The sequence below is a fragment of the Phaseolus vulgaris genome, chromosome 5 (assembly GCF_051622355.1).
Source record: "Phaseolus vulgaris cultivar YP4 chromosome 5, ASM5162235v1, whole genome shotgun sequence".
Classification (NCBI taxonomy): Eukaryota; Viridiplantae; Streptophyta; class Magnoliopsida; order Fabales; family Fabaceae; genus Phaseolus; species Phaseolus vulgaris.
The window spans coordinates 40,401,078-40,426,647 of record NC_143502.1 but is presented as its reverse complement, the minus strand read 5'-3'; the positions used below and the strand labels follow the sequence as shown (position 1 = coordinate 40,426,647).

Here is a 25,570-nt window from a genome sequence, read left to right as displayed (position 1 = left end):
GAGTGAAACCATTCAAAGAAGAAGGTGTTCACGTGTTACATACAGCACGAGAGTGTTATTGCTTAGAAAGTAGAACAGAGAGAAAGAGAGAGTGACAATGTCTGGTGTGTGGGTATTCGACAAGAACGGAGTGGCCAGGCTCATATCAAACCCTACAAAGGAATCCTTCGAGCAGAAAGATCCCAAACATCCTGGTACAGCCACCGCACCCGGTGCTAGACCAAGGGTTTTGGTCTACCTCCCGAGCAACCAGGTCATTCGTTCATACACTGAGCTTGAAGAGCGACTCACCGAACTCGGCTGGACTCGCTACCATGACTCAGACTGCTCAGACCTCATCCAGTTTCACCGTTCTGACACCTCTTCACATCTCATATCCCTCCCCAGAAACTTTTCGAACTTTAAGAACTTCCATTTGTACGACATCGTCGTTAAAAATCGCGCTTTCTTTCAGGTTCGTGACCCCACTGCGCTATACCAAGACTAGACCATCATCTCTCCTTGTTATGGATATAAGGGTGACAACAGTGTGAATCTAAAACTTCATGCAAACTACTTATATTTTCATATTTTCCTACCACAAAATCCACCCTAACGGTTCTTATTTTCTCCCTACTTTAGCTTCAGAAAGTCCTTATCATTCCCTACTACCCTACCCTAGCATGCATTTTCATGCCTCTTTCTTTGTTTTTCACTTTGTCTCCTTCTAAATGTATTTCTATTTGCTCTTCACTTGGTTCACGGTTTGGTAGAGTAGAGTTGTTGTAGTAGCTGGTTGAGCTCAGGCTTGTAATCGTTAAACTTGCACGTGATAAAGATCTCTTTTTAACGTTGAAACAAACTCTACATCACTGTTTTATTATTGTATTAACTGTGGATTAAATTCATATTAAATTCATGTTTGTCAACTAATTATCTGTTTATTGAGTTGTTCGATACGAGTATTGAAAGAGACTGCACCATAGTTGAGTAATATTCTGTGGGTATGAGTTCAGGTGGGTAGCTAGGTTCTCACCTTTTTGGTTTATGTATTAATTACGGTGACTGAGCATTGCATGCAGAAGTTCCATTAAAACCCTAAGATGTTGTTCATTAATTAATGTGGGGGAGGAACTAGGAACTAGTAAGAACTGGTTTGTGACTGTTCTGCATAACTAGATAGCAAACTAGTTATAGAAAGATGTGTTGTTGAAAATGAACTAGTGGCACGGGAGTAAATAACAGAAGAGAGGAGCGTTTTAGTGGAATTATGTGGAGGAATGATTCATAGGGCATGGCGTGTGATTAATTGGTGATAGTGAATCAGACTATCTGGTGTAAAAAGCTGAATTAGATGATGCAATATCTTAGATAAGCTGGTAGCTGTCAATTTCAAAGCTGCTACACAAGTGTCCTTTTGTACTATCTTATATATCTTTGTATGAGGGACCATCATATTGGGTCTATAAAGCCTATAGAAACTCTCCTGCAACCGTAGATGGTCATAGAGCTAGCTAAGTTTCGTGGGGAAGGACGAAGGAGTGAAGGTCCTACAACAGAGAGAGAAAGAAAGAGAAATTTTTTTATTTTCTACATGAACTGTGTATAGATTCATGACACGTATATCGTATGGTCAAAACAAATCCACCACGGTTGCTGACTGATATTCAGTGGTCCCATTTCTTATTATATCATAATAATAATATAAAATGGAAGAGTAGGGTTTTCTGTGGGTTGATGACACACTGGAGATAAGAGCTTTTGGAGAACGAGAGAGATTTGTAATGACAGAGTAGAATACAAGGAAAGTGAAGAGAATCACACCTTCTGAATAGACGTAACAAAGGAACCATACATATACATGCATTTGCATAGATATTAGATAATATCGTTGCCTGCTATGTTGTCGTACCAGATACTCTTCTCTGCAAAACCAAAATAATTTAATATTTACAAGAATCAGATACATGTTTTATCTCATTGTTGTGTAAGATGTGTGTGTGATAATTATCTTTATAGTTAAGTTTTATCCCTTGTTTTTGTTTGTTAAAGTGAATGTATTAGATAGAAAAATAATGTATCTGCTTACATGAAAGAGAGAGTAAGTTATTTTATTTACATTATCTCTAATAATTAATCATTTAAGTTTATTTGTTATGTATTTAAGAGACTATTTTGTTTCTCATAAGGGATGGAAGGTAGTATTCTTTTAGGATTAGATTGATATTAAGTTATAAAAGGTTCTGAGATTAAGTTGTTATTAAGGTATAGAGTTAATTAATTTATTACTAAGTTATAAAATTTAGGAACTTAATTGTTATTAACTAGTTTAAATAAGATGTATTTGTGTTTTTTTTCTCTTTCAACTTACCTTTATTAAATCAAATGAACCTTTTATTCTAAATTTCATTATTATATCTCTAAAATTTATAAAAAAATGTGCTATTTCTTGAATTACAAAAATGTTGTTAATCTATACAATTTAAAAAATTGTCTTTCATCCTCACAGTAGCGTACATGTGATACTTAAAAGGACATATGAAAGATTAAAGACAATCTTAACTTATTTTGTTCACACAATACATAAAAAAATAAAAAATAAATGTGATATTATATTTTTTGTTAAATATATCATTTTAAGTTTATGTTTAATTATTATATAATTTTAATTATTTAATTATTAAAATAGTTAACTCATATTTCTAAAAATTATAAAAGATTAAACAAATGATTTAACTATTAAAATAATTAACTTATATTTTAAAAATTATTAATACAAAAATGGGATAATAAAATCTTATTTATATAATATATAATTTATTTGTGCATACATGTACTGTCTACAAAAATTATATAAAGAAAAAGTAATGACACGGATTTGGAACTTGTAGCTATATCCTCATCTTTATGGTCGCTGTTAAAAAAGATCAAATAAATTTTGTATATAGTGAAAGTGGATGTTATCTGTTAGAGTTGGAATAGGTTCTTTTGTTCATTTTTATATATATATATATATATATATATATATATATATATATATATATATATAAAAGAAATATTATTTTTATGAAAAATAGGTGATTAAAATTTACAAGTGATAATATAATTGAGTTATGAGATTTCCAAGTAATAAAATCACGTTTATTAACTTTAATGCTCTAAAAAATAATTTAGGATTTTATAAAGTAATTTATATAATACAATTAATGCAAATAAAATTAGTAATATTTTCATAATGTAAATTTAATAAGTTAGGATTTTAGACAATCATCAAATAACCAAAGAGATGATATAAATATCATTAATTACATTAACATCCTTAGTCCTAATTAATTTTTCTTCTTTTTGTTTGAATTTGAAAATATTTTAATTAGATTTTAAGATAGAGCAGAAGGTTATCATTCTCATACAATCATTAAACATAAAAAGAGTATAACTGGACTGTTGTTAAAATTTATAAACTTGGTCAATTTAAGTTTAATTATATCTAATCTCAACCACTGAGATAAATAATTGAAATTTTATTATTTTTACATAAGAGAAAAATTAGTCTATAGATTTGAGGTTGTTTTATAATTCTAAATTACATTTTTTTACAATACACAATTAGTGTGTTTTGTACTTGTATTGCTCTCTAATTGGAATAGAATGCTATCAGATAGAGATGATATTTTTATGTTGAAGGTGAATATGTTAGGTGACAAATTTTGTGTTCTATAACCTTGAGTTAATCACTTTATAATGTTTCACGCTTAAGGCAAGGCAAGATTAGGTTAGGTTTGACCCAACTCATATAAGATCGAGTCGACTTGAAGTCAAGTCATACAAGGTTGGACTAAGCATGTTTAGGACAAACCTGGAAGAACACACCAAAGTCAAACTAGGTATAGGCAGGACTCGGACAAGTTGGGTCGAGTTGGCCCAGGATAAGGTCGGGTCGAGTCATCCTAGGTCCACTTGGGGTCAAATCAGTCCCAAATCAAGTTGAATCAGTCTGAGTCCACGTCTGGATGAGTTAGCCTGGGTTTACCTCAGGTCAAGTTAGGCAAGGTCTACATTAGGTTGTTCTTAGGTCATGATGAGTCTGTTGAGGTCAATGTCAAGTTGAATTGGCTTGGAACTAGTTAGGTTGAGTCAACCCAAACCCAAGTCAAGTTTCCTAATCTATATCAAGCCGAGTCAATGCAAACCATGGCAAGTCAAGTTGAGTGGGATTTTGACCTAGGATAAGCTAAGACAACTCATGCCCAAATCGGGTCAAGTCAATTCCACTTTAGGTCGAGTCAACCTAATTTCATCTCTAGTAGAGCTAAGTTGACTTAAGCACAAGTCTAACTAAGTTATGTTTGGCCTAGATTGTGTCCAAGTTAAGAAAGATCAAAAGTCATGTAAATTCAAGTTGAGTTCAAGTCAAGTTGAGTTGAGACACAAGTGTACTTTTAAAAAATCATACAAAATAGATTTAATCTATTTTAAATTAAAATAAATTTGAAAATTAAATATATATTATTAGATTTTATCAATGTTATGAGAGTATCAAAATATTAGAATGTGGTTAGATAAGACTAATTCTCCCCTGCACCAGATGAATTGTGATCAGCACCTTACACCGCTACAGAAAATGTCTAATAGCCGTTAGATCATTAGGGTTGAAGACATTGGACCCACATTTTAATATTATTTAATCAGGTGGGTCTAAGCAATCATAACTGGCCTAAAATTGCCAGGATAACTGTGTCACCTGACATGATTCTTCTAACCAACCAACTCCATTCCAAGAGCTGCTCTCAAAGCTAAGAATTTCTTTTTCTTTATTTCCAAATTTAACATTTTCAATGCAAACAGGTTTTGCTTTTAAATTTAATTTTGGAAGCTAAAAATTGAATACTATAACATGAGGACTTAGGTTGCATTATAATTTTCAATGATTTTTAAGTCTTCATTACGTTCATTTTATTAAATTTTTTTCTATGATTATTGCTTGGTGTATACCTGCTTAAAAAAATATTTCTTATTTCCTTGTTACAATTAAGTGAAGTCTTTATCCAGTATTCTTTTTCGTATAATTGAAATTTTCCTTTTTTTTCCATCAAAATATTTATGAACTAAATGGACCAAACTATTTTAAACATTATTTCATTCAAAACTTATCAATACTAACATTATATTCCACCTAAAATTATAAAATTCCAAAATTATAAAATTCCAAAAGAATTTATTCTTTAGAATCTTAATGTAGTGTACACAAATCCAATAAATATCATTAATTTGTTTGACTTGTAAACATTTTTGAATAATTTCACATCCTATATTTATACTAAAACCTCAATTAGTTGAGGATAAAATAAAGATGTGTGTATGAACTTCATGTAAAAAAGGAAATTAATCAGAAAAATTTGTAAGGACTTAACAAGTCAAGAGCTCTAAATTTAAACAAAAGTTTATTTAGTAAGTGAAATTACACTTTACTGGACCAAACATGTGATTCAGACATTTTTAAAAGGTTGATTACCTAGAATGGCAGATAAGAAGTCCAAGTTGGACATTGCTTGAAGGATGTCCAAAAAATGTTTTATTTAAAAGATAGAAAGAGTGATCAATGAGTATTCATTTCATTCAGTAGTGAGTATGTAGTCACAGCAATTACTCTAGACATAGACATGGTGGCTTCTTGGAAGCAAGTCAATGCTGTTTATAATCCACCATTAGGAACGATGAATCAAGTACAGTTTTGACATTTTGGTTACCAAGTGGGAACTTAATTGAAAAGGTACTTGCTTGTACGGCTTCATAATAATTCTAACAGGATTATAGTACAACACATGTGTAGCATTCCTCAAAATTCAAACATTCTACAACGTTATCTTCTTCAGTGGGCCACCATTGTAGACTTTAGGAGGAGGATTGATTCAGGGTTTTGCCTTCCCTTGTTGTAATGAAACACAAGTAACACGACATGCAGTAAACTGCATCCCAGAAAAAAGTTGCTTTCATAATCATGCGTTTTCAAATGGAAAAGCTTAGATTTATGTCTTTGTCTTCTGGTGCAGTTGATTGATTATAACCAAACTGCTTCAGTTTTCATTGCAAGTTTTGAATCGTGTTCTCACACATTGCAAAATTTCATTGATACAATTGAGTCATTGACAAGAAAATGGACAGAATATAGCACAAGCTTTTCAATGTATTTCGTGTGTAGAAGTCCTATAAGGCAATGAGGTGTTACAAAATAGCCTAGGAAATCTATAGACAACAAAAATGAACAATCATACAAATCTACCTGCCTTCCCACCTAGTTTAATAGTAGTTACACACACTTTCACTTTGACAGATCTCAGAATAGGAGTAATACTAATGGTGGTGAGAGTAGTTTGGTACTGAATAATATATGGCGTGAAATATGATATGTACAGTGTAATAGCTACACAGGTGGCTGAGGTCATGGAGAAGATGAGAAGAAGCATCATGTTAAGTTTGAAGGCTGTGTTTGAAATGTCAAGTATAGAGAGGGGATGCAGAGGGCCTTGGATAAGTTGAGGGAGTCTCCATGCGGCTAAAGTCATCAGCACTTCTTCTACGAGCTCGAGATCCATTAACAGAAGGATTTTGATAGCCTCTACTTACATCAGCACTTCTTCTTCGAACACGACAAAGATTTTGATTGCCTTCATTTGCATTAGGAACCTGCAGCTGCTCCAATGTTGTAACCACTTCATCCATGTTTGGCCTGAACTTGGAATCTATTGACAGGCACCGCAAGGCAAGGTTGGCTACCTTATAGGCATCATCCGTTGAATATTGTCCTTCAAGTCGGGTGTCTAACACACGAAATATCTTACGTTTGTTTGCTAGAAATGGTTTACCCCATTCCACCAAACTGTGTTGTCCAGATGGTCTGTTCTTGTCAACTGCTCTCTTTCCAGATAACATTTCCAGCAAGACAACTCCAAAACTATAGACATCACTCTTGGACGTGAGATGACCTACAGGAACAATTTAGCCATTAACCAAAGAGCTGAAACTAGAATAACTTAACAAACTCAGAAATGGAAAAGGTCATGAAATGATCTGGTATCATAAAACCAACAATACCTGTGGCTAGATATTCAGGAGCTGCATATCCGTAGGTTCCCATTACCCTGGTGGAGACATGACTTTTGTCACCGGTTGGTCCATCCTTTGCCAGCCCAAAATCAGAAAGTTTTGCATTGTAATTCTGTGATCAAACAACATACTTGTTTCAGATCTGACAGCCAAACGGTTTCTACATATTGAATACAAAAAGTTAAAAGTTCACATACTGAATCCAGCAAAATATTTGAAGTCTTAAAATCTCTATATATCACTTTTGTTTCAGCACTGTGTAGAAAGGCAAGCCCTCTGGCAGCATCAAGAGCAACTTTCAAACGGAGGCTCCAAGAAAGTGGCTGAAAATATGAGCCTCCTGTTACAGTACATATTGCCAGTGTTAAACAGACTTCTCAAGTTAAAACTATGAGAAAAGATGGGAAACTTACTCCTGAACAAATGGTTTTCCAAGCTTCCGCGAGGCATGAATTCATAGACCAGAAGGCGGTGTTCATCTTCAAGGCAAAACCCAATCAATCTCACCAGATGAGGATGAGAAAGTTGTCCAAGGTAGTTGACTTCAGCCTAAAAGTGAAACACATAAGGCAAGCACATCCGAACCACCAAAAATAATACTGTATAATTGTATTGAAGTGGTAACAGGTCTAAAAATGCAATGAAGCAACATCATCATGTAGCTTAGCAGAACATGGACAACATAAGGATAATTGAGATTTGCTTGCTTCTTAAATCATTAACCATGCATTGCACTACTAACTACGGTGTAGCGTCGGCATCATTTGTTTCTTAATTAGTATGAAGTGTGAAGAAAGGATTAGATTAAACTTACCAACCACTCCCTGTGACCCTGGATGCCATCTTGATTAAGTCTTTTCACAGCAATAACAATGCCAGTGCCTGGTTTTGTAGCAGTCAATGAATTCTCATCAATCCACCCTTTAAAAACTGATCCAAAACCACCTTCTCCTAACACACTGTCTGGACGGAAATTCCTAGTGGCCGTCTTAAGTTCTGATAAGGTAAAGCTCTTCAAATTGGATGACTGCAAGATCTCACCCTCACTCCGAGGAGTCTGAGGGACTGAGTTCGCTGAATTCTTATCGTTTGTGCTGCCAAGATAATTTCCATCTGTACTCCCATTCTTTGAACTCCACCCTGCCAAATCAAACCATAGCCATTACTTAGTTAAACTTTATCAATGCCAACCCAAATATAACATTCACCTAGCTATACAATACAACTGGTTCGGAAATCATGTTTACACACGGATCACATTGGTATATGTGAAGAGAACGATTCACTGTGTTAAGGTTAAGCTTAAAGACTACTTACTAAGAGATGAAAGCACAAAATATTAATTCAGATAACAAAAATTGAAATTGATTTGATATTTGTGCAGCGAACAAGACAGTGTAATTAAGGAACTGGAAGAGGAAGGAAAAGAAACCTAACATCAATTTACCAAAAAAAAAAATCTTCTTTTTAAATAAAGGGGGAAGGAAAGGACTAAACTTGGACTATAGAAAAACAGAGACCGAAACCAGAGTGGAATGAAAAAACAGGGCCCGTTGAAGAGGGAAAAAAAATTGAGATACAAACACATAGTTGCATACCAGTATTATACGGGCTTTCAGCTTTAATTTGGGCGCTCAAACAAACACCCATGTTGGCTAGAGAACGCAAGATGTTGCAGAAAGCATGAAAGTTTAATTGAATACAGAGGGAAGAAAAGGAAAGGAGATTGAAAAGACAGAAGATTGGTAAAGGAGAAGGCTAAGAAACTGTTTGCAGTGGAAGCGTGTGTGTGTGTTTACATTGGCTGAGAGAAAAGACGAGAAAAAGGGAGATTTGGGTAAAAGAATGGATGGATGGAAGTAGAGTAGAAAATTAATAAATAGGAACAGAAAAAAAGGAGAAAGTTGAAAAGAAAAAGGAAGGAAGGAGGTGAATTGTGAGTGAGAGGAAGCAGTGGCATTCATTGTATGAAAATGAAGTATGAAGCATGAAACATGGACCCCCCTTTTCCTAGATACTGTTCCACAACTGTAATAAGTTCCTCAAACAAACAATACTAAGTTCCAATCTCATACATGGTTTACACACACCTCATCATCTCTCTCCTGTCTCAACCCTCTATCATCAAGAACAACAAATACTATTTTCCAGCTGTCCCTGGATTTTTAACATCCTACACCATTTATTAAATTTTTTATGATTAATTTGTAAACCATTAATAATTTTAAAAAACATCTTAAAAGTATTTTTGAATTAGTTATGAAAAATAAATTTTGAGGTTTCTTATTTAGTTATTTTTTATAATATAGACAAAAAAAACTCTTGAGATATGTTCACAAACGGGTTAGTGGCTAGAGAACGATTCTTTTTGCTTCTATCTTCGGTCGGTCGTCGATTCTCCAAGTTTCCTGTTTCGCCTTCTTTTTTTCGGTCGTCTAACTCCACAAACGAGGTGGTACCTGCAGAAGACACTCCGGGTGATTGTGAGATTACAAGATGAATCAGAGTAGTCTTGTTGAGTTATATGTTTCTTGTTGCATTGGAAAATTTAATGCTTGGAGGCTTGATTGATTGAAGGCTTGTCAAATTGTTGCAGGTGCAGCTAAGCTAAGGTAAGGTTTAATAACAAACATGTCACATTTAAATTATTCTTCTTTTGAAATAAAATAAATCACATTGTCTCCTATAAAATAGTATAAAGCATATGATAGAGACTACTTATGCCATATAAGGTCTGACATGAGATATCAATAACATTTGTTTCAAAATCTAAGTAAAATCTAGTTTCACTTAATCGATATGATTGCGAAAACAATGTCAAATATATAAAAAAAAAAAATACTATTATTTAAGAATGAGACTAATATCTAATTAGAATATGTTAAACTATTTCTACTATTACCCTAAAGATAATCACTATCCATCTAACCAATAATTACAGTGACAGACAACAATTTCAAACACAGTCTACAAGAACAAATCATATTTTTATTTATTCTAATTTTAAATTAGGCTTGATCCTTGCATTTTTTTTAAATAAAATGGCACTCGGTTATCTTATTTTGTTTAAAAATAATATATTAATTAAAATTTAAATATCAAAATACAAATTTATAGATTCTTTTTATAAAAAAGGTTTAATTATTCTACATTAAAAATCATATTATTACTAAATTATAAATTTATAAAATATAAAATGATTAAATAGCTATAAAATATATAATTAATTTTTACTATTATTTGGATACAAATATAAATATAAATAAAATAAAAAGTATGATTGTTACCTTATTGAGAGAATGTTTATTTTAAAGTTAAAATGTGATTTCTATTTTAGTGATAGCGAATTTTTCTAACTATCCAATTTTATATATATAGTGGTTGTAACATTCTCATTTTATCCATATTTCATAATAAATTATGTATGTGATATGTAATTAACATATAAATATATATTATTATCTAATATTTTATTTTAAAATATATATTTTTTTGAAATTTTAATATATATACAAAAGTTTATAATATAAAAACATTTGTTTTCTGTGGAGCTCTACTACCTGAAACTTTATATGTTCCGTATAATTTAACACAATCATCACACATTAAATAAAATAAATACAAAACAAAACATAGGGTAAGTTAACTATTTTAAATAATTTTAATATAAATTTAACTTTTAAGAACAAGCATAATTCATCAAATTCTCATAATTTACTCAAAGTCACCATGTGTCTATCACATCTATCATCCACATTATTCCTTTTAGATTTCTACTGACTTACATACTCAAACACTTGACTCTAATTCTGAAGACTCGTGTATTGAAATTAGTATCTAGAGACCTGCACCTGTCATACTACTCAATGTGAATCCATACAGTCATGCGTAAAATCATCTTAAAATATAATATGAATAACTGAATTTTCTATTTATATGCTATTTTAATTTTAATGATAAAGTATTCAGGTGTCATTTAAAATATATAACTTCTACTAAGGTTATTTTCTAGATCCCTACAAATTGTGAGAATAATTAATTTTCGGTACATCGTTCTCATAAGCATCCTTTAAGAAGATATTAAAAAAAATTGTAACAATTTCTCTACAATTAAATAATATAATTTTTTGTTTGTAAAAAATCTTTAATTTTTACAATTTAAAATTTATTTGAATGTTAATGAATGTATTATGAAATATACAAGCGTTTGTTTAAGCTCTGTAAGCAAATGCTATTTTATTACAAATATGAAAAAATAGCTGATAAAAAAGAATGAAAAAAGAATGTGTGTTTATTTTAAAATTAAAATGGTGTAAGTATTATTTAACAAGCAAAAGCACTGTGCCCAAATTAATATAGTTTATTTAAAGTATATTTACGAGCATACAATTTATCATAATTTAGGTGTTTTAAACTAAATTATTATATTAATAAAACATTACATTAAATTTATTTTTTTGTTATTTTTTATCATAATCACTATGATAAATTTTATGCATCTAACAAGAAGACATTTGAAAACATTTATTTACTGATGACATGAAATTATTTCATAGTAAATAAATATGTTAACAAAAAATAATTCATTAGCACTTTTTAAGTCATAAATAACAATGAGAAGGAAACTCGAAGTTAATAATCAATATTTCCAATGCATGGACTCCATTAAACTAATTACATTATCCTTATTATTGGAGTATCAAATGATACTTAAATGTGAGGAAAACATTGAGAGAATACTTTTCCATTTACTTTCTTTTCAATTATAAAAAGTATAACACATCTCTGGTTTAATGTTTCAAAATGTTAGATTCATATCCACCTTATTTTATATATATAATTATGAAATAAAAAATTAATTTTAAAGATAAAAATTAATTAGTTTATATTATTATTAAATAATTTTTAAATTGATATCTAATTAATGATAAAGATTTTTGTTATTAAAGTTAAAATCTTTTTTGTTATTAAATTTAAAATCTAAATAATTGGTAGTTAAAACTTTGGTAATTAATTAAATATTAATTTAGAAACTATTTAATAATAATATAAATTAATTTAGAAAAAAATGTTTTAATATCTAAAATGATGTCTAATTTAATCACAATAACATTTAATTTTTTTTTCTAAAATTATTTTTTATTTCATAAATTTTTATAATTAATATATATATATATATATATATATATTATTGAAATTTGACATGAAAAGGGATAAAGGCACTCAATTTTCTCTTTCTGATTCATTTCTCTTTCTGTCCATTTTTAGTTACCAAAAAGGCATAACTTGGACTTTTTCTTTTTAAAATATATCCAAATTTAGCAAAAGAAATTAGACTACTGTGGCATGTGGAGTCCCACATCCCATTGCAAATTTTTCTTAATCAGGTTAACAAAATCAAATAATTATTTTTTAATGTGTGTTTTTCATTTAAAAAAAAAACCATTTTCTTGATAATTTAGCATTTTTATTTTTATTTCAGAACTCCTTACATCCTTTTGAAATCCTTAATATATTAACGGTATATTCCCTATAAAGTTCTAATCAGGAGAATAATGAGGAACATTATTTTCAAATTACATATTTGATTAAAAATATTTGTATTTTTTTTTGTCGTATTATTACTGCAAGAAGTTATGATGTGTAAATATTTTTGGCCAAAAAGAGCGAAAAATAAGGAAGATGTTTGGCGACCATATCAAGGGAGACAGTAGGTTCCAGAGGTAGAGGTAGGTACTAGGCGTGATCACGTGCTCATTAATAGTGATCACGTGCTCATTAATAAATATGAAGAACTTCTCAAACAGAAGAAATTAAGATTTTACAGAGAAAAACAGAGAGGCCACAGAAACAGAGTATGTTGATTTGAGAAAGGAATGGTCACAGATTGGTGTTTGATGCTCAGTGAATTGACAAATGCAGCAACAAGCTTGTAGAATTAGATCATTGCTCTCTGTTTCACACAAATCAACATTTTTTCTTTTCTTTAAATATTTTTCACATAAAATATGTGGCTAAAATGGGTTCATTTCATTTCCACAAAAAACAAAACTTGTTGTCCAGTTAAATAGTATAAACTATTGCCTACAGGCCAACTACTTCACAGTTTGCAATACATTTTAATATATTAGCATATATAATAATAATAATAATATACATATACAGTGTTTTTACAAAACACTGGAATGCTAGTTCCAAATAAATATATAGAATACCAAACAATAGGTGAATAAATAAAAAAACATATTTCTTGTTTAGCATTCAATACCATATTCATAATATCTTATGTTTTCATTTCTACTTAATACAATAGTATATAAATGACCTAATTTGTAAAAATAATAATTAATGAGAGTATATATTACATATATATTGTTCACACAATATTATTATCAAGATATATTTGTTAAACTACAATGAACTTATTTTTAATCAAATTAATGAATTTTTAATCATATTTTATATGATTTGTCATATTTAATATTTTATTTAAAATATTCATATTAAACATTTTTATACCAAAAAGACTAACATTTAGTTCATTATCTTATGTGTTGATAGTTAGTTATATAAGTATTAGTGACACAAAAACTTCATTCATTTTCTCACTAACTAAGTCTATTTTATGTAATAAAACTATATTAATAAATCATATAATATTTTATTTTCTAATAAGTTCAATACTTAATTTTACAATTTTAAGGACCAATATTATCTAAAGTATATTCAAAATACATATTCATAAAAAGGAAATATATATATATATATATAAGTTTAGTTTGTTTAACCTTGTTTCCAACAACTAAGAAAAACTTTCTTCCTTGACTTGAGCAAGATAGTTCTAAATAACAATTGATTTTGTCTCTCTTACCAAAATGTTCACTCCATGTTTAAGCATTCTCACAATATTTGAACTAAGTGATGCACATGTTGTGTCACACAAAATAAGTTTTAGAAACATAAATAAGTTCTCTTAACAATATTATCACTTAAGTGCTAATACATAATTCATAGTCTCACATATTTCAAAACCCATGAATCATTGACAAAACTTCACAATCAAATTCTTGGTTAAGTGTTATATAAACTTATCTCAATCTCTCTCTTACCCAAAATATAAATTTTCACACTTGAAATATAAATTTGATCACTTCAACTTATATTACTGAAAATATTAAATAATGTATACAATTATAACTCACCATTTAAATGATATACTATTATCTATAAATATCACATGATGAAGTTATTATCAAACAACTAATAATTCTAATAGTTAATATTTTTATTATAAGTAAATGATTCTAAAACATCAATTATATAAATAACTATATTCAAATTAACTAAATCATTCAAAAATATCAATTATATAAATAATCATATTATAGATAATTCCTAGATAATATATAATTTCCTTCTTATTTCTAAGAGATTTATTTTCATTTTTTTAGGACTTTACAATTTTATTAATTGATAAAATTTTTAAAATATTTTATAATGTTATTTTAAAAAGAATACTTTTGTGTCAGGAGTTTTTAATTTTGTCAATTATTTTAGAATTGTTCAGTTTTTCAGTGTGAATATACAATAACTTTCATTTCAAATAATTAGTAAAAATTAATAATTTTTTACTATATGATAATCTTATTACTGAATATAAGTAATATACAATTAGTATATTTAACTAAATTTAATTTTGTAAATAAAAAATATTTGTATTAATTTATGAAAAATGAAAGAAGCTCGTGACATGGAACTGCAAAGTCGGAAGCAAAACAGATGGATGTGATGTGACTTAACAGTGGAAAACAAAAGTTGGAGTTTGACGTCAAAAGAGAAGATAAATTGAATGAATGACTCTCTGCACTTTCTTTTGTCGTCTTTCATTTTCTCACTTCCTTTTGTCGTCTTTCATTCTCTCACTGCACGGATCAGAAAAAAGAATAATAAATGTTCCGATAAAACAACCAATTATAAAAATCGATGTGCAAACTTTTTAAAAATAAAAATAAAAAATAGATCACACATTAAAGGAAAACTTTCAAATACAATTAAATAATATTTTGTTGAAGTTTAATTTGATTAATGGTTGATTATTCTATTGGTAATAAATAAGCGAACAATAATATAAAAATTTGAATGTTTTTTTTATCAACAATAAAAAATAAATAAATGGAAACCACTTCAGGGGTGGTTCACATACTCCTACCACGAAATACCTACCTGATTATCTAAGGAACAACCAAACTAACCACAGGAAAACACTAAATTACCATCCTCATACAATCCACTGGGTTCAAAATCCAATTAGAGTACCTGAAGGAAGCACAGTGAAACTTTGCGTAAATCCACGACCAAACCTTTACTTGTACTAAGACGAATACTTCGAGCCCATCTACCACCCTATCGAAGGACACGCATATTATTAAATCTAATCAATAGTGAAATATAAATATAAGTATTAATTAAACATAAAAAGGTGGTTTTGAGTTGTGAAATGTGAATAGGTGGTTGAAGCAATGACTTCACTCAAATTGATGAGTGGGACCAAACCAAAATCAAATAATGAGATTAACTAATATGATAAAAAGAGATGAGAACTTGTAGCTATCAAAAGAAGAAAAGAAAAGAAAAATGAAAAAAAAAATTGTGAACCGTGAAACAAGTAAATGATTCAACCAACTAGGCTACAAATGTTGAAGACTTAAACAAAGTTGGTAAGAAGTACATGTATATATGAATACAATTGGAACATAAAGAAACTTATTCAATCAATTTAAACTTCTCTTTCTAACATGTTATTATTAATCTCTGCTTTATGCTTCAATCGCTTTTAACTTTTAAGTGTAGTGTTGTGTACCCATTGGGATCAAAACTTGTGAATTAATAAAACAAAGTCATCATGTTCTTGGGAAACCATTAATTGCTTTTGAAGTCAGAAGAAGAAATTAAGGGTTTCCCTGTAAAAAGATAAGGTTTTGAACATAAAGATGTATTTCTAAACTTATCATTCAAACATTTGACAAGGTTCAATCTAAACAAAATTAGAAATTTGGTGTCATAGTATCTCTTCCTTCAAAAAAATCCACCCATGCAATGTTTATTATATATTTAGTTAGAAAAAATTTAGAAGATAATTCGTTTTTATAGAATTTAAATACTTAATGATAAAATATGTTATTTTAATAGAAAATTAAAAATATTATAAATTCATAATTACTTAAAATTATAAAACTTCATATTTTACCTAATTTTTTTTTATAATTTACGCACTTTTGTATATTACATCTATTTTCTTCTTTTTATAATTTTTTGTACTGGATGTTGGTAGTATTTTCAACATCAGTCAACCAATGTTAGTAGAAATGTGTTTTGCTAATATCTATTACAATTTTCTTTTTCAAAAATACATGTTAGTATTTATTGATCAATGTTACTCAATATTTTTTTAAAAAAATTAGTTTTCAATTGACTCAACTATGATTTCTTTAGTGGTGTTAATGATTTCTTTAGCGGTGTTAATGATACTATTTTTTTTTCAATTTAATTAAGGTTTGTTTAATTAATGTTTTTATAGAAGTTGTATTTCAAGATTTTTTTTCAATATATGCAAAATTTATTTTTAAAATGACATTAGTAAAGATTTTTTCAACAAATAGAAAAGTTGTTTTTAACATATATAAGCCAACATGTTTTTTTTTTGACATTTTTCTGGACAATTTTTTCTTATGTTTGCAGATATTGTTTTCAATAAATTTCGATAGTGTTATTTTTGTAAGAAAGTAGTTAGAATTTATTTTAATGCAGACTACTATTATTAACCAAGCTTCTAATATTATTTTTAGACTGTATCAACTAGGAACAATTTTTCCCTAAAAGATAATTTCAATTAACACGTTGAAAAAACAACTCTAACTGACCTGTACTGAAATAATTTTATGACTAATAGTAATTGAAAATAATATTGGTTAATGTCATATAAGAATTATTTTTTTTCTCAATATTAGATAATTTTTTTTTATGAAATTGAACAAAAAAAAGTCTCATAGGCTAAAAAATGTCACTAACTCATTTTTGAATTATTAAATATCATTTAATATTTAAAAGATTGTATTTAATGATAAAGGAAATAATCTGTCAAAAAATCTAAGAATTTTAATAATCCTATTCCTCTCAATTTGAGGTAACCAACAACCGAACACCAACAAACAAAATTAGAAGCACCCTTTTTTTATTCAGACTCACTGTTTTCATTCAAAAATTAGGAGTTCCCTAAAATCATATGCTATAAATACGAGAAAAACAACTTTTAACACACAATTACAAATGTAAAATGAAAATTTAGAAGTTCTGAAAATTACATTAGGTTTACAAAATTAATATGACCTCTCTTATCAAAACATTTTGCAGAATTAAAGTTAAAATACTCTTAAGTGTGTCTGAGAGAGATTTTGTATAAGAAATAAACCCTCTCTTTTCTACTCGCTCAGTTTAAGAATCTTCAGATAAAAAAACATACAACAGGTTAATTTCATTCCATTTTATATCATTTCATTTTCCTTAATCTCTCATTAACAAAGTGAAGTCACATACCACAAACACAAGCATTCGACACAGATCACCATTGACATTTACCAGAGACAAACATATAATAACAGAGATCGTCAGAGAAACAAGGTATGAGGTCCAGAACGAGAATGATGTTGAACGATGCAAACTAGAAATCTGACAGTTCTTGCTGGTTCTACCATTTTTATACCAGTTCTAACCTGTTAATTTGTTCATCCAATCACTGGGTCAATTAGAATGGACACTTAACTACGGTGGCACGTGCATCATTATTTGTAACCAAATTGACTACAGTTAACTAGTGTTCAACATTATTTACCCACCAAATGTTATGGTAGTAACACTATTTGCATTAAGAAATTTAACCAAAATCCAATGGATCGATCGCCTGTGGATGAGATCACAGAAAGCGTGTTTATTCGGCAGTAATAAACGCAAAGTTCAAAGCAATTGCCACAAAGCACAGAACCAAAACTCAAACAGTGATTTCCGAAGCAGCTTGAAAAGCAGCATATCAGTTCCTAACTACGAATTTCAATTCTTCTTCACGGTGGCAGAGTTTATGATGTCCACGAACTCCGCCTAATTACAGACAAGAACAAAAGTTAGTTGCTTAAATGCAAAGTAATTTAAACCAATCACAATAAAAACAATGGGTAAAAAGAATTACCTTGAGGGAGGCACCACCAACCAAAAATCCATCAACATCGGCCTGTCCTGCCAATTCTTTGCAGTTTCCTCCATTTACAGAACCTGTAGTTAATGAATAACGTTCATTAGATCAGAAACTCACTTTATTTTTTTGACATGCAACTACAAGTAAACTACATATTATACAATAGAGGGGGGGTAAAATGCATGCAAGATTACCTCCATAGATAATTCTTACAGATGCAGCAACTTCGGCACTCACATTATCATGAACCCATTTCCTCAAATCAACATGAACCTAAGGCCAAACACCCAACATACATCATCAACATAATACAATCTACAACTATTAACAAGATAGGGGGTAATTAGATGGAAGAATTGATGAGGTACCAAATGTCTAAATTGGCAAAAGATCAAAGAACAAAAAGATATCAGACAAAGTCACACAATCTAGAATATTAAAGAATAATAAAATTTATAAAACAAATAATCAGTACAGTGACAAGCAAGTTTTCACTAAAACAATGGTATTAACAAAACATAGGCTAGCATACCTCTTGAGCCTGAGCAGGAGTTGCAACCTTTCCTGTTCCGATGGCCCAAACTGGCTCGTAGGCCAAAACAACATTGTCCCAGTTTGATACTTTAGCTGCAAATAAAATTAAGGTCAACTAAAATATAGATTGCTAACAATAGTAAGTGATGAATAATGATAATATGTTAAAGCAACTAGAACAGTTCTGTAACAAGAAATAAGAAAAACAACTTAATGAGTATGCGGAAAATTAAAGCTGTATATGTGGAGGGAAAAAGGTACCTGCAATTGCTTTTGTTTGCTCGGCAACAACAGCTGCTGTTGTACCAGCTTCACGCTGTTCAAGAGTCTCTCCAATGCAAGCAATAACTTTCAGACCTTGTGAAAGTGCATATGCAACTTTATCTCCCACAAACTGATAGACAGTCAAGCACGTAGTAATGTTATAATGTATGATATTAAACTCCAAAAATAACTTGTAATAAAAAGAATGTAAATAAGAGACAACAGAACGCTTTGTACCTCATTTGTTTCTTGTAAGATCTGCCTCCGTTCAGAGTGACCAATGATAACCCAAGGAACTCCCAAATTAACAAGCATTTCAGCACTGTTAATGCAAAATACAAAATGTACAACCATTAAAAGGTGGGTAAAAGATTTGAGAATGTGTGCCTCACTGTTTATAAATCACTAACACAAGGGGGAGGAGTAGACAGTTCTATTTCATGGTTCAATTCAACTGAAGCAAATGAAGATAACTAGGCCATTAGCCCAAAATAACTAAACGCAGAGCACATGACCAAATGAAAAATATTGAAGAAAAAAGAGGTAGCATACCTAACTTCTCCAGTATAAGCACCACCTTTGCGAACCCAACAGTTCTGTGCCGCGACATGGAAATCAGGGCGCAGTAAAGTTTTTACAGTAGGAATGAACACAAAAGGTGGACTCACAACAACTTCTGTAAAAGAGAAACAGATTTATTAGCACATGCCAAAAGATCATCATCACGCAATAAAAATTGGATGATGTTATATGCAAAAGAAATAATTGGAGACACCAACAATGGATATATGAAGCCAGTGAAGAATTGTAATAGGTTTAAGGGAGTCAGGAGATTGATATCTTTGGTAAAAAAAAAAATTATGATGCAATTGCGTACTCTACAACTGACAAGTATAAGAAACAACATCTAAATAAACAATTTAGGTATCGTTATAACAACCCGCTTCATCGCTACATAAAAAAGTGGTTCTGAATTAAAAGAGACAGAATTAGAACCTTTAGAGAAGTAAGTAGTTCTGTGATTATAATAATCCTTAATATAAAAAAATGATCCATACTAAAAGTGAAATTAACTTAAGCAAGATAGATCATTGACAAGAGTGTGTTAAGTATGAAATGTTCGGCAGAAAAAGAGACAATCCCATAAGAAGTTAGCCAAGACTCACCCACAACATCTTCTCCAGGGACTTTAGCTTCATTCAGAGTAGTAACAATCTTCTTCACCTCCTCAGTGGTTCCATTCTGCAACAAAATCAATCCAAAGCATCAGTTACGCCGATTAATCACTAAAGATTTCAAAAAACGTTGATTCAATAATTAGTTTTCCCCACGGCATTGCCAAGAAAGATCCACGAAAAATAAAAAAAGGTATACAAAGCAATTAGAAATGCCATCATCAGATTACAAATAAAGCATTCACACACACAAATACTCTTAAGATCATCACATAATGTTAAAGTGCATGTTTCTTTTACAAATCCCCAAAGAGAGTAAGGATCTTAGTGCGAAGAGTGTCACCACTACTACATACTGGCTAGATCGGAAAAAAAAAAGAAAACACCCATGAAATGATTCACAGACAAAATCAAAACTTTCCGATCTCGTAATTTCAGAGCCCAGCCTTTCTAAATTAGACCAACTTTCGAAGTTGATCGTGTAGAACTACCACGATTTCGTTTGTCAAGATCAAAACAAAATCACACATGCAAAAAAAAAAAGGTAAACGATGAAGAAAGTGAAGAGGCGATTGAAACATACGCATTTCCAGTTTCCACCGACGAAGAATTTTCTGCCCATAATTTTGTTTGTTTTGATTTCGATTTCTACGAGAAAGTGAAGCAACAGAGAGAAACCCTTGTTCTACGATGCACACCTCAAAGTGACTGTCCACACACCCTTATCACTTTATAATGCGGACAAACGGAATATGCTTTAGGGCATTTTCCTTGCCTCTCATCTTTTTTTTTAATAAACTATTTTTAAACACTAATTCTTTTAATTAAAAAGTTTAAGTAAATTGAATATAACACTCACCAAAATCTTAGGCTTCAATTAATTTTTAGTAGCACTTAAAGTTTCAGACATGACTCTAGTTCTTACAAATTGCATAAATAACGAGTCCAGTTTTTTTAATATCAAATATAAATTATTATTACTTTTATGTATTGGGTATATAAAATATAAATCTTCATGTGTATTAAGTTTTTTTTTAAAAATATTTAATATTTAAATTAATTTATATGGTCGGAATTTTTAATCTAATATTTAACATGACATAAATCAATCTCTGCCGGTAAAATTGTTACATTTTCTTAGATATATATAATGCTTACAATAATCAGCATAAATGAAACACCAGGTATATGCTCCCATCAGATAAAAGCATTTTTTTTTTAAAGAAAAGGGATTATAAAAAATATATATGCAAAAAAGGATTTAGATTTTTAAACATTATGCTAATGTAGTATCCGAATAATTTTTATGTACTTTGACTAATTCAAATGAACTATCTATTTAAAGTATACTATATTATTATAACAGGTAAAAAAGGCTATTAAATGTCAAAACTGCAAAGTCAACGTAAATAATGGACACTATAGTTTAAAATATATATGATTTGGCCATCACTGAAATAAAAATGTACTATTGCGTATTTTTATTCGTCTTTTTATTATTATTTCAGAAGCGTCGCATTCATCTTTTATTAAATGAATTAATTTGGAGTTATTTTACCTTCATTTTTTTTATCTCCTTCTCTAAATATCAAAATCACGAACCAATATTAATACTGGATAACATAAAAGTTATATATAATGTTAATAAAAGAAAATACTATGTAAAAAATAACCTGAATCTATTAAGAAAAGTTCGTTCGTGAAGATGATGATAATGGTTTATAAAGATAATAAGCTCTTATTATAATAAATTTAAAATAATTTTAATATTATATTAAAAAGTAAATTTTAAATTTAATTGGATTTTATAAAATTGACTTATAGACAGTTTATGAATGTCTTCGTGGAGGACTTGATTTTACGAAAGATGATGAAAATGTGAATTTCCAACCATTTATGTGTTGGAGAGATGGTTTCTTATTTTGTGCTGAAGCGATTTATAAAGCATAGATTAAAATAGGTGAAATCAAAGGACATTACTTGAATGCAACCGCAGTTACATGCGAAGAAATGATAAAAAAAAGCTCTATTTTACATCAATTTCATTCTAATATCTAATAACATCAAATTTTTAAAAGAATCACCTTAAGTTGGTGTTAAAGAAAAAAAGTGTAAAAGAAAAAGTTGAGGAGAATTTATATTATTGTGGTGAGGAAGAAAAGGAGAGAGATAAGCATTTAAGAGTTGGCTGTAATCCACAGGGTTGTGGTGAAGGTCCCAACAATTTGTGGTTTGTGGTCGTTGTAACTACTTTTATTTTATGTGGCTCTTATAAATAAAATTCAATTACTAAGAAAGTGACGTTACCTTCACAATGGAAAATGTTTCACTAAATTATGCCACACACACAAAATTCGAAGACAAGTGTGTTTTGTTTTGGCCAAGACATAGTTAAGTATATATTAAGTGATGCCATGTTTGATACAACTAAGTGATAAATTAGTTGCAGCTCAAAAGTTGTTTAAGAGATGTAAGTAAGTGAAAGTTGAGAAGTTAGTTTCTTTAATTATAAGTGTTGGAGATTTTTTTTATAAATTTAAAATAAATAAAAAGTTTTCATGATACTTTTAATTTTGTTTTACGGATAAAATATATGTTAAATACTTTTAGTTTTTGAACAAATTTTAAACATACTTTTAGATTTTATTATCAAATTTATGCAAAATTCAAATTCGAGGGGATAACATATTACGAAGTGAACTTTAAGCCTAACTCAACTCTATAAAATCAAATCATAAGGTTAAGGTTTGCACCCACATATATACAATGAATTGTCCTCATCTCTAGTCGATGTGGGATCTCCATCACACCCCCCTCTAATATGGTATTAGAGCCATTTTGATCCTATCCTAGTGAGTATTTATTGGGTTTATCAGGCCACCACCCATAATATGTTATCTCACGCACGAGTTTCTATCTATCACTCTCGGCGTGAGGGGTGTGATGGAGATCCCACATCGACTAGAGATGAGGACAATTCATGGTATATAAGTGAGTGCAAACCTCGACCTTATGAGTCGATTTTATGGGGTTGACTTATACTAAAAGTCCACTTACTAATATAGTATTAGAGTCATTTCGTACATCCATTTTAGGAATGTAAAATATCCTTTGATAGATGAAGTATATTTTTTTTTCTTAGTTCATTTTTTAATTCCTAAGAAGGGTTTCTTTTTTCAGGTAAGATTTTAATAAGGCTTATTCTTTCAAAATACAAGTTTCTTTTTACACAAAACTACTTACAATGATACTTATTATAAGCTATTATCTGATTTCAAATATTGAGAAACTTTATCAAACTTAAATAAAACCGTAGATCCAACCTCTTATGTTCGTTGTTAGACCCCACGTCATCATTGTCCTTGTAAATAAAGAAAAGGTAGAGAGTTGAAGAGCGTGAACCAAACCACCCCTTTGGCTTTTTCATTGTTGTTCTTGATCCTTCTTGCCCAAGTTTTCATGGAAGAGATTCAAAGATCAAGGTGTTAGGCAAATGGACAAATGACGCAGATTGAGAGCTATATTGGAGTCCCCAATAGACCTTGTGATCTTAGAACTTACAGTGCTTCCTATGCTCAAACTTAGAGGGTCCTAGTGACTTGAATGACTCTTTATAATATTATTAGCAACTTCTGGATTTGATTCACCATTTTAGAAATTTTCATGAGACAAAGTTTAAGTTGTGGAACTCTAATTAAATATTAATTAAAATTATTTTAATTTCACACAACTTCAATGTGTAATATCATGGAACTCTAATTAAATATTCATTCAAATTAAAAAAAAATCAAATCAACCTCTAATATCAAAATATCATCTTATGCTTAATTATAAACATATAAAAATCTTTAATATGAATACTATTTTTATCATATTAACAAACCATTATTAATTAAAAAATAGTGATTAGATTAATAACATATTTTCTACTAACAATTCAAAAGAGAAGAATGTCAATTTTTGTAAAAAAATAGACCCAAATTTACATTCATTAAAACCTCCTCATTAAACACACATAAATTTCACATTAAAAAAATTTAACTATAGATACAGAGTCCTTCAAGAGGAGGAACTCATTCAAAAATAAGTGTATGTCACTTAAGATGACAAACACACGGTATTCTTTAGTAAAAGGCGAAAGAATAATTCGCTATGTGTTTATCACATGACTCCATGAAAATCAACTACGTACCATTTGATATTATATTATGATCATACACTTGTTCACACAATATCACACTCAATGTGGACTTTGTTTAAAAATGTAAACTTAGTCGTTTTATAAATAAATTTTATTTGATTCTATTTATTGGATATTATTTGCTGTGATTTAATTTTTATTTAATATAAATTTTTGAAGTAAATCAAACATTTTGTTATTGAGTTTGGATTAATTTTTCCATTTTTACTATTATAAAGTTACAAAACATTTTTTTATAAAAGTATTATTAAATATTTTATAATGAAACATTAATAAACAGAAAAACATGTTATATACTTTTTGCATAATAGTTACAATGTAATCTTAACTTTTTTCTTACAAATATAATTTTAATTTTACAGTAGAAGATTATAGAGTGAAATTGTCCTCAGGTTACAATACCAACTGTACTAAAGGTATTTTATGGAGACTCTCATAAAACTATATTAAACTTACATAATTTAATATTATGAAAGTCAAACTTCTAAAATTTAATATTTTGAAGAGTCATAATTCATAATATTAAATTTAGAGGTTTTACATTCAATATTATTAAAAATTTTATAAGTTTGGTAATAATAAAATTTAATATTTAAACAAACACTACCAATAAAATTTAATATTACGAAAAGTCAAACTTCTAAAATTTAATATTTCATAATATAATATTAAATTTTTTATAAGTTTGGTGATAAAAAATTGTAATATTTAAACAAACACTATAAATAAAATTTAATATCATGAAAAGTCAAACTTATAAAATTTAATATATCATAGTATTAAATCTTTTATAAGTTTGGTAATAATGTTTTTTAACATTTAAAAAAACACTACAAATAAATAAATAAATCTTCTTGTCATTAACTTTATCAACAAACTTATAAACTTTAATATAATGAAATTTCTTGTTTCAAAATTATTTTAACAAATTCCTCAAATTAATAAAAAAATTTACCTAATAATTATAGGGCTTCACTCAATGAAGCCCTTCCAGAAATTCTCAAACCAGCAATAGACGCGCCTCGGTTAGAACCTCACTAGCTGCGTCATTGCCCCAAGCGCAAAGAT

At 29.4% G+C, this 25,570-nt stretch overlaps 3 protein-coding genes, 1 long non-coding RNA gene and 2 other non-coding genes across 6 annotated transcripts; 1 reads left to right on the top strand and 5 right to left on the bottom strand.

The window, feature by feature from the left end:
• Positions 1 to 630, top strand: LOC150027642 (flowering-promoting factor 1-like protein 2). The gene has a single exon (XM_090302904.1). The coding sequence runs from the start codon at positions 98 to 100 to the stop codon at positions 485 to 487; it is 390 nt and encodes a 129-aa protein (XP_090159030.1). The 5' UTR covers positions 1 to 97; the 3' UTR covers positions 488 to 630.
• Positions 631 to 6,134: 5,504 nt separating this feature from the next.
• LOC137817034 (putative serine/threonine-protein kinase PBL9) lies at positions 6,135 to 9,201 on the bottom strand. The gene is made up of 6 exons (XM_068620246.2): positions 8,682 to 9,201; positions 7,898 to 8,223; positions 7,497 to 7,632; positions 7,281 to 7,423; positions 7,072 to 7,195; positions 6,135 to 6,962 (listed from the first exon to the last, which is right to left on the bottom strand). Exons 1-6 carry the CDS (start codon positions 8,731 to 8,733, stop codon positions 6,475 to 6,477), a joined length of 1,269 nt encoding a protein of 422 aa, XP_068476347.2. The 5' UTR covers positions 8,734 to 9,201; the 3' UTR covers positions 6,135 to 6,474.
• A 5,588-nt stretch (positions 9,202 to 14,789) lies between these two features.
• On the bottom strand, positions 14,790 to 15,461 carry LOC150027641 (uncharacterized). The gene is made up of 2 exons (XR_016521236.1): positions 15,400 to 15,461; positions 14,790 to 15,005 (listed from the first exon to the last, which is right to left on the bottom strand). It is a non-coding gene; the product is annotated as an uncharacterized LOC150027641 (long non-coding RNA).
• A 2,429-nt stretch (positions 15,462 to 17,890) lies between these two features.
• On the bottom strand, positions 17,891 to 21,079 carry TPI (triosephosphate isomerase). The gene is made up of 9 exons (XM_068620181.2): positions 20,885 to 21,079; positions 20,293 to 20,368; positions 19,679 to 19,802; positions 19,364 to 19,448; positions 19,124 to 19,256; positions 18,861 to 18,955; positions 18,523 to 18,601; positions 18,323 to 18,405; positions 17,891 to 18,234 (listed from the first exon to the last, which is right to left on the bottom strand). Exons 1-9 carry the CDS (start codon positions 20,921 to 20,923, stop codon positions 18,187 to 18,189), a joined length of 762 nt encoding a protein of 253 aa, XP_068476282.1. The 5' UTR covers positions 20,924 to 21,079; the 3' UTR covers positions 17,891 to 18,186.
• A 3,275-nt stretch (positions 21,080 to 24,354) lies between these two features.
• Positions 24,355 to 24,472, bottom strand: LOC137817092 (U5 spliceosomal RNA). The gene has a single exon (XR_011081918.2). It is a non-coding gene; the product is annotated as a U5 spliceosomal RNA (small nuclear RNA).
• Positions 24,473 to 25,442: 970 nt separating this feature from the next.
• LOC150027640 (U4 spliceosomal RNA) lies at positions 25,443 to 25,570 on the bottom strand. The gene has a single exon (XR_016521291.1). It is a non-coding gene; the product is annotated as a U4 spliceosomal RNA (small nuclear RNA).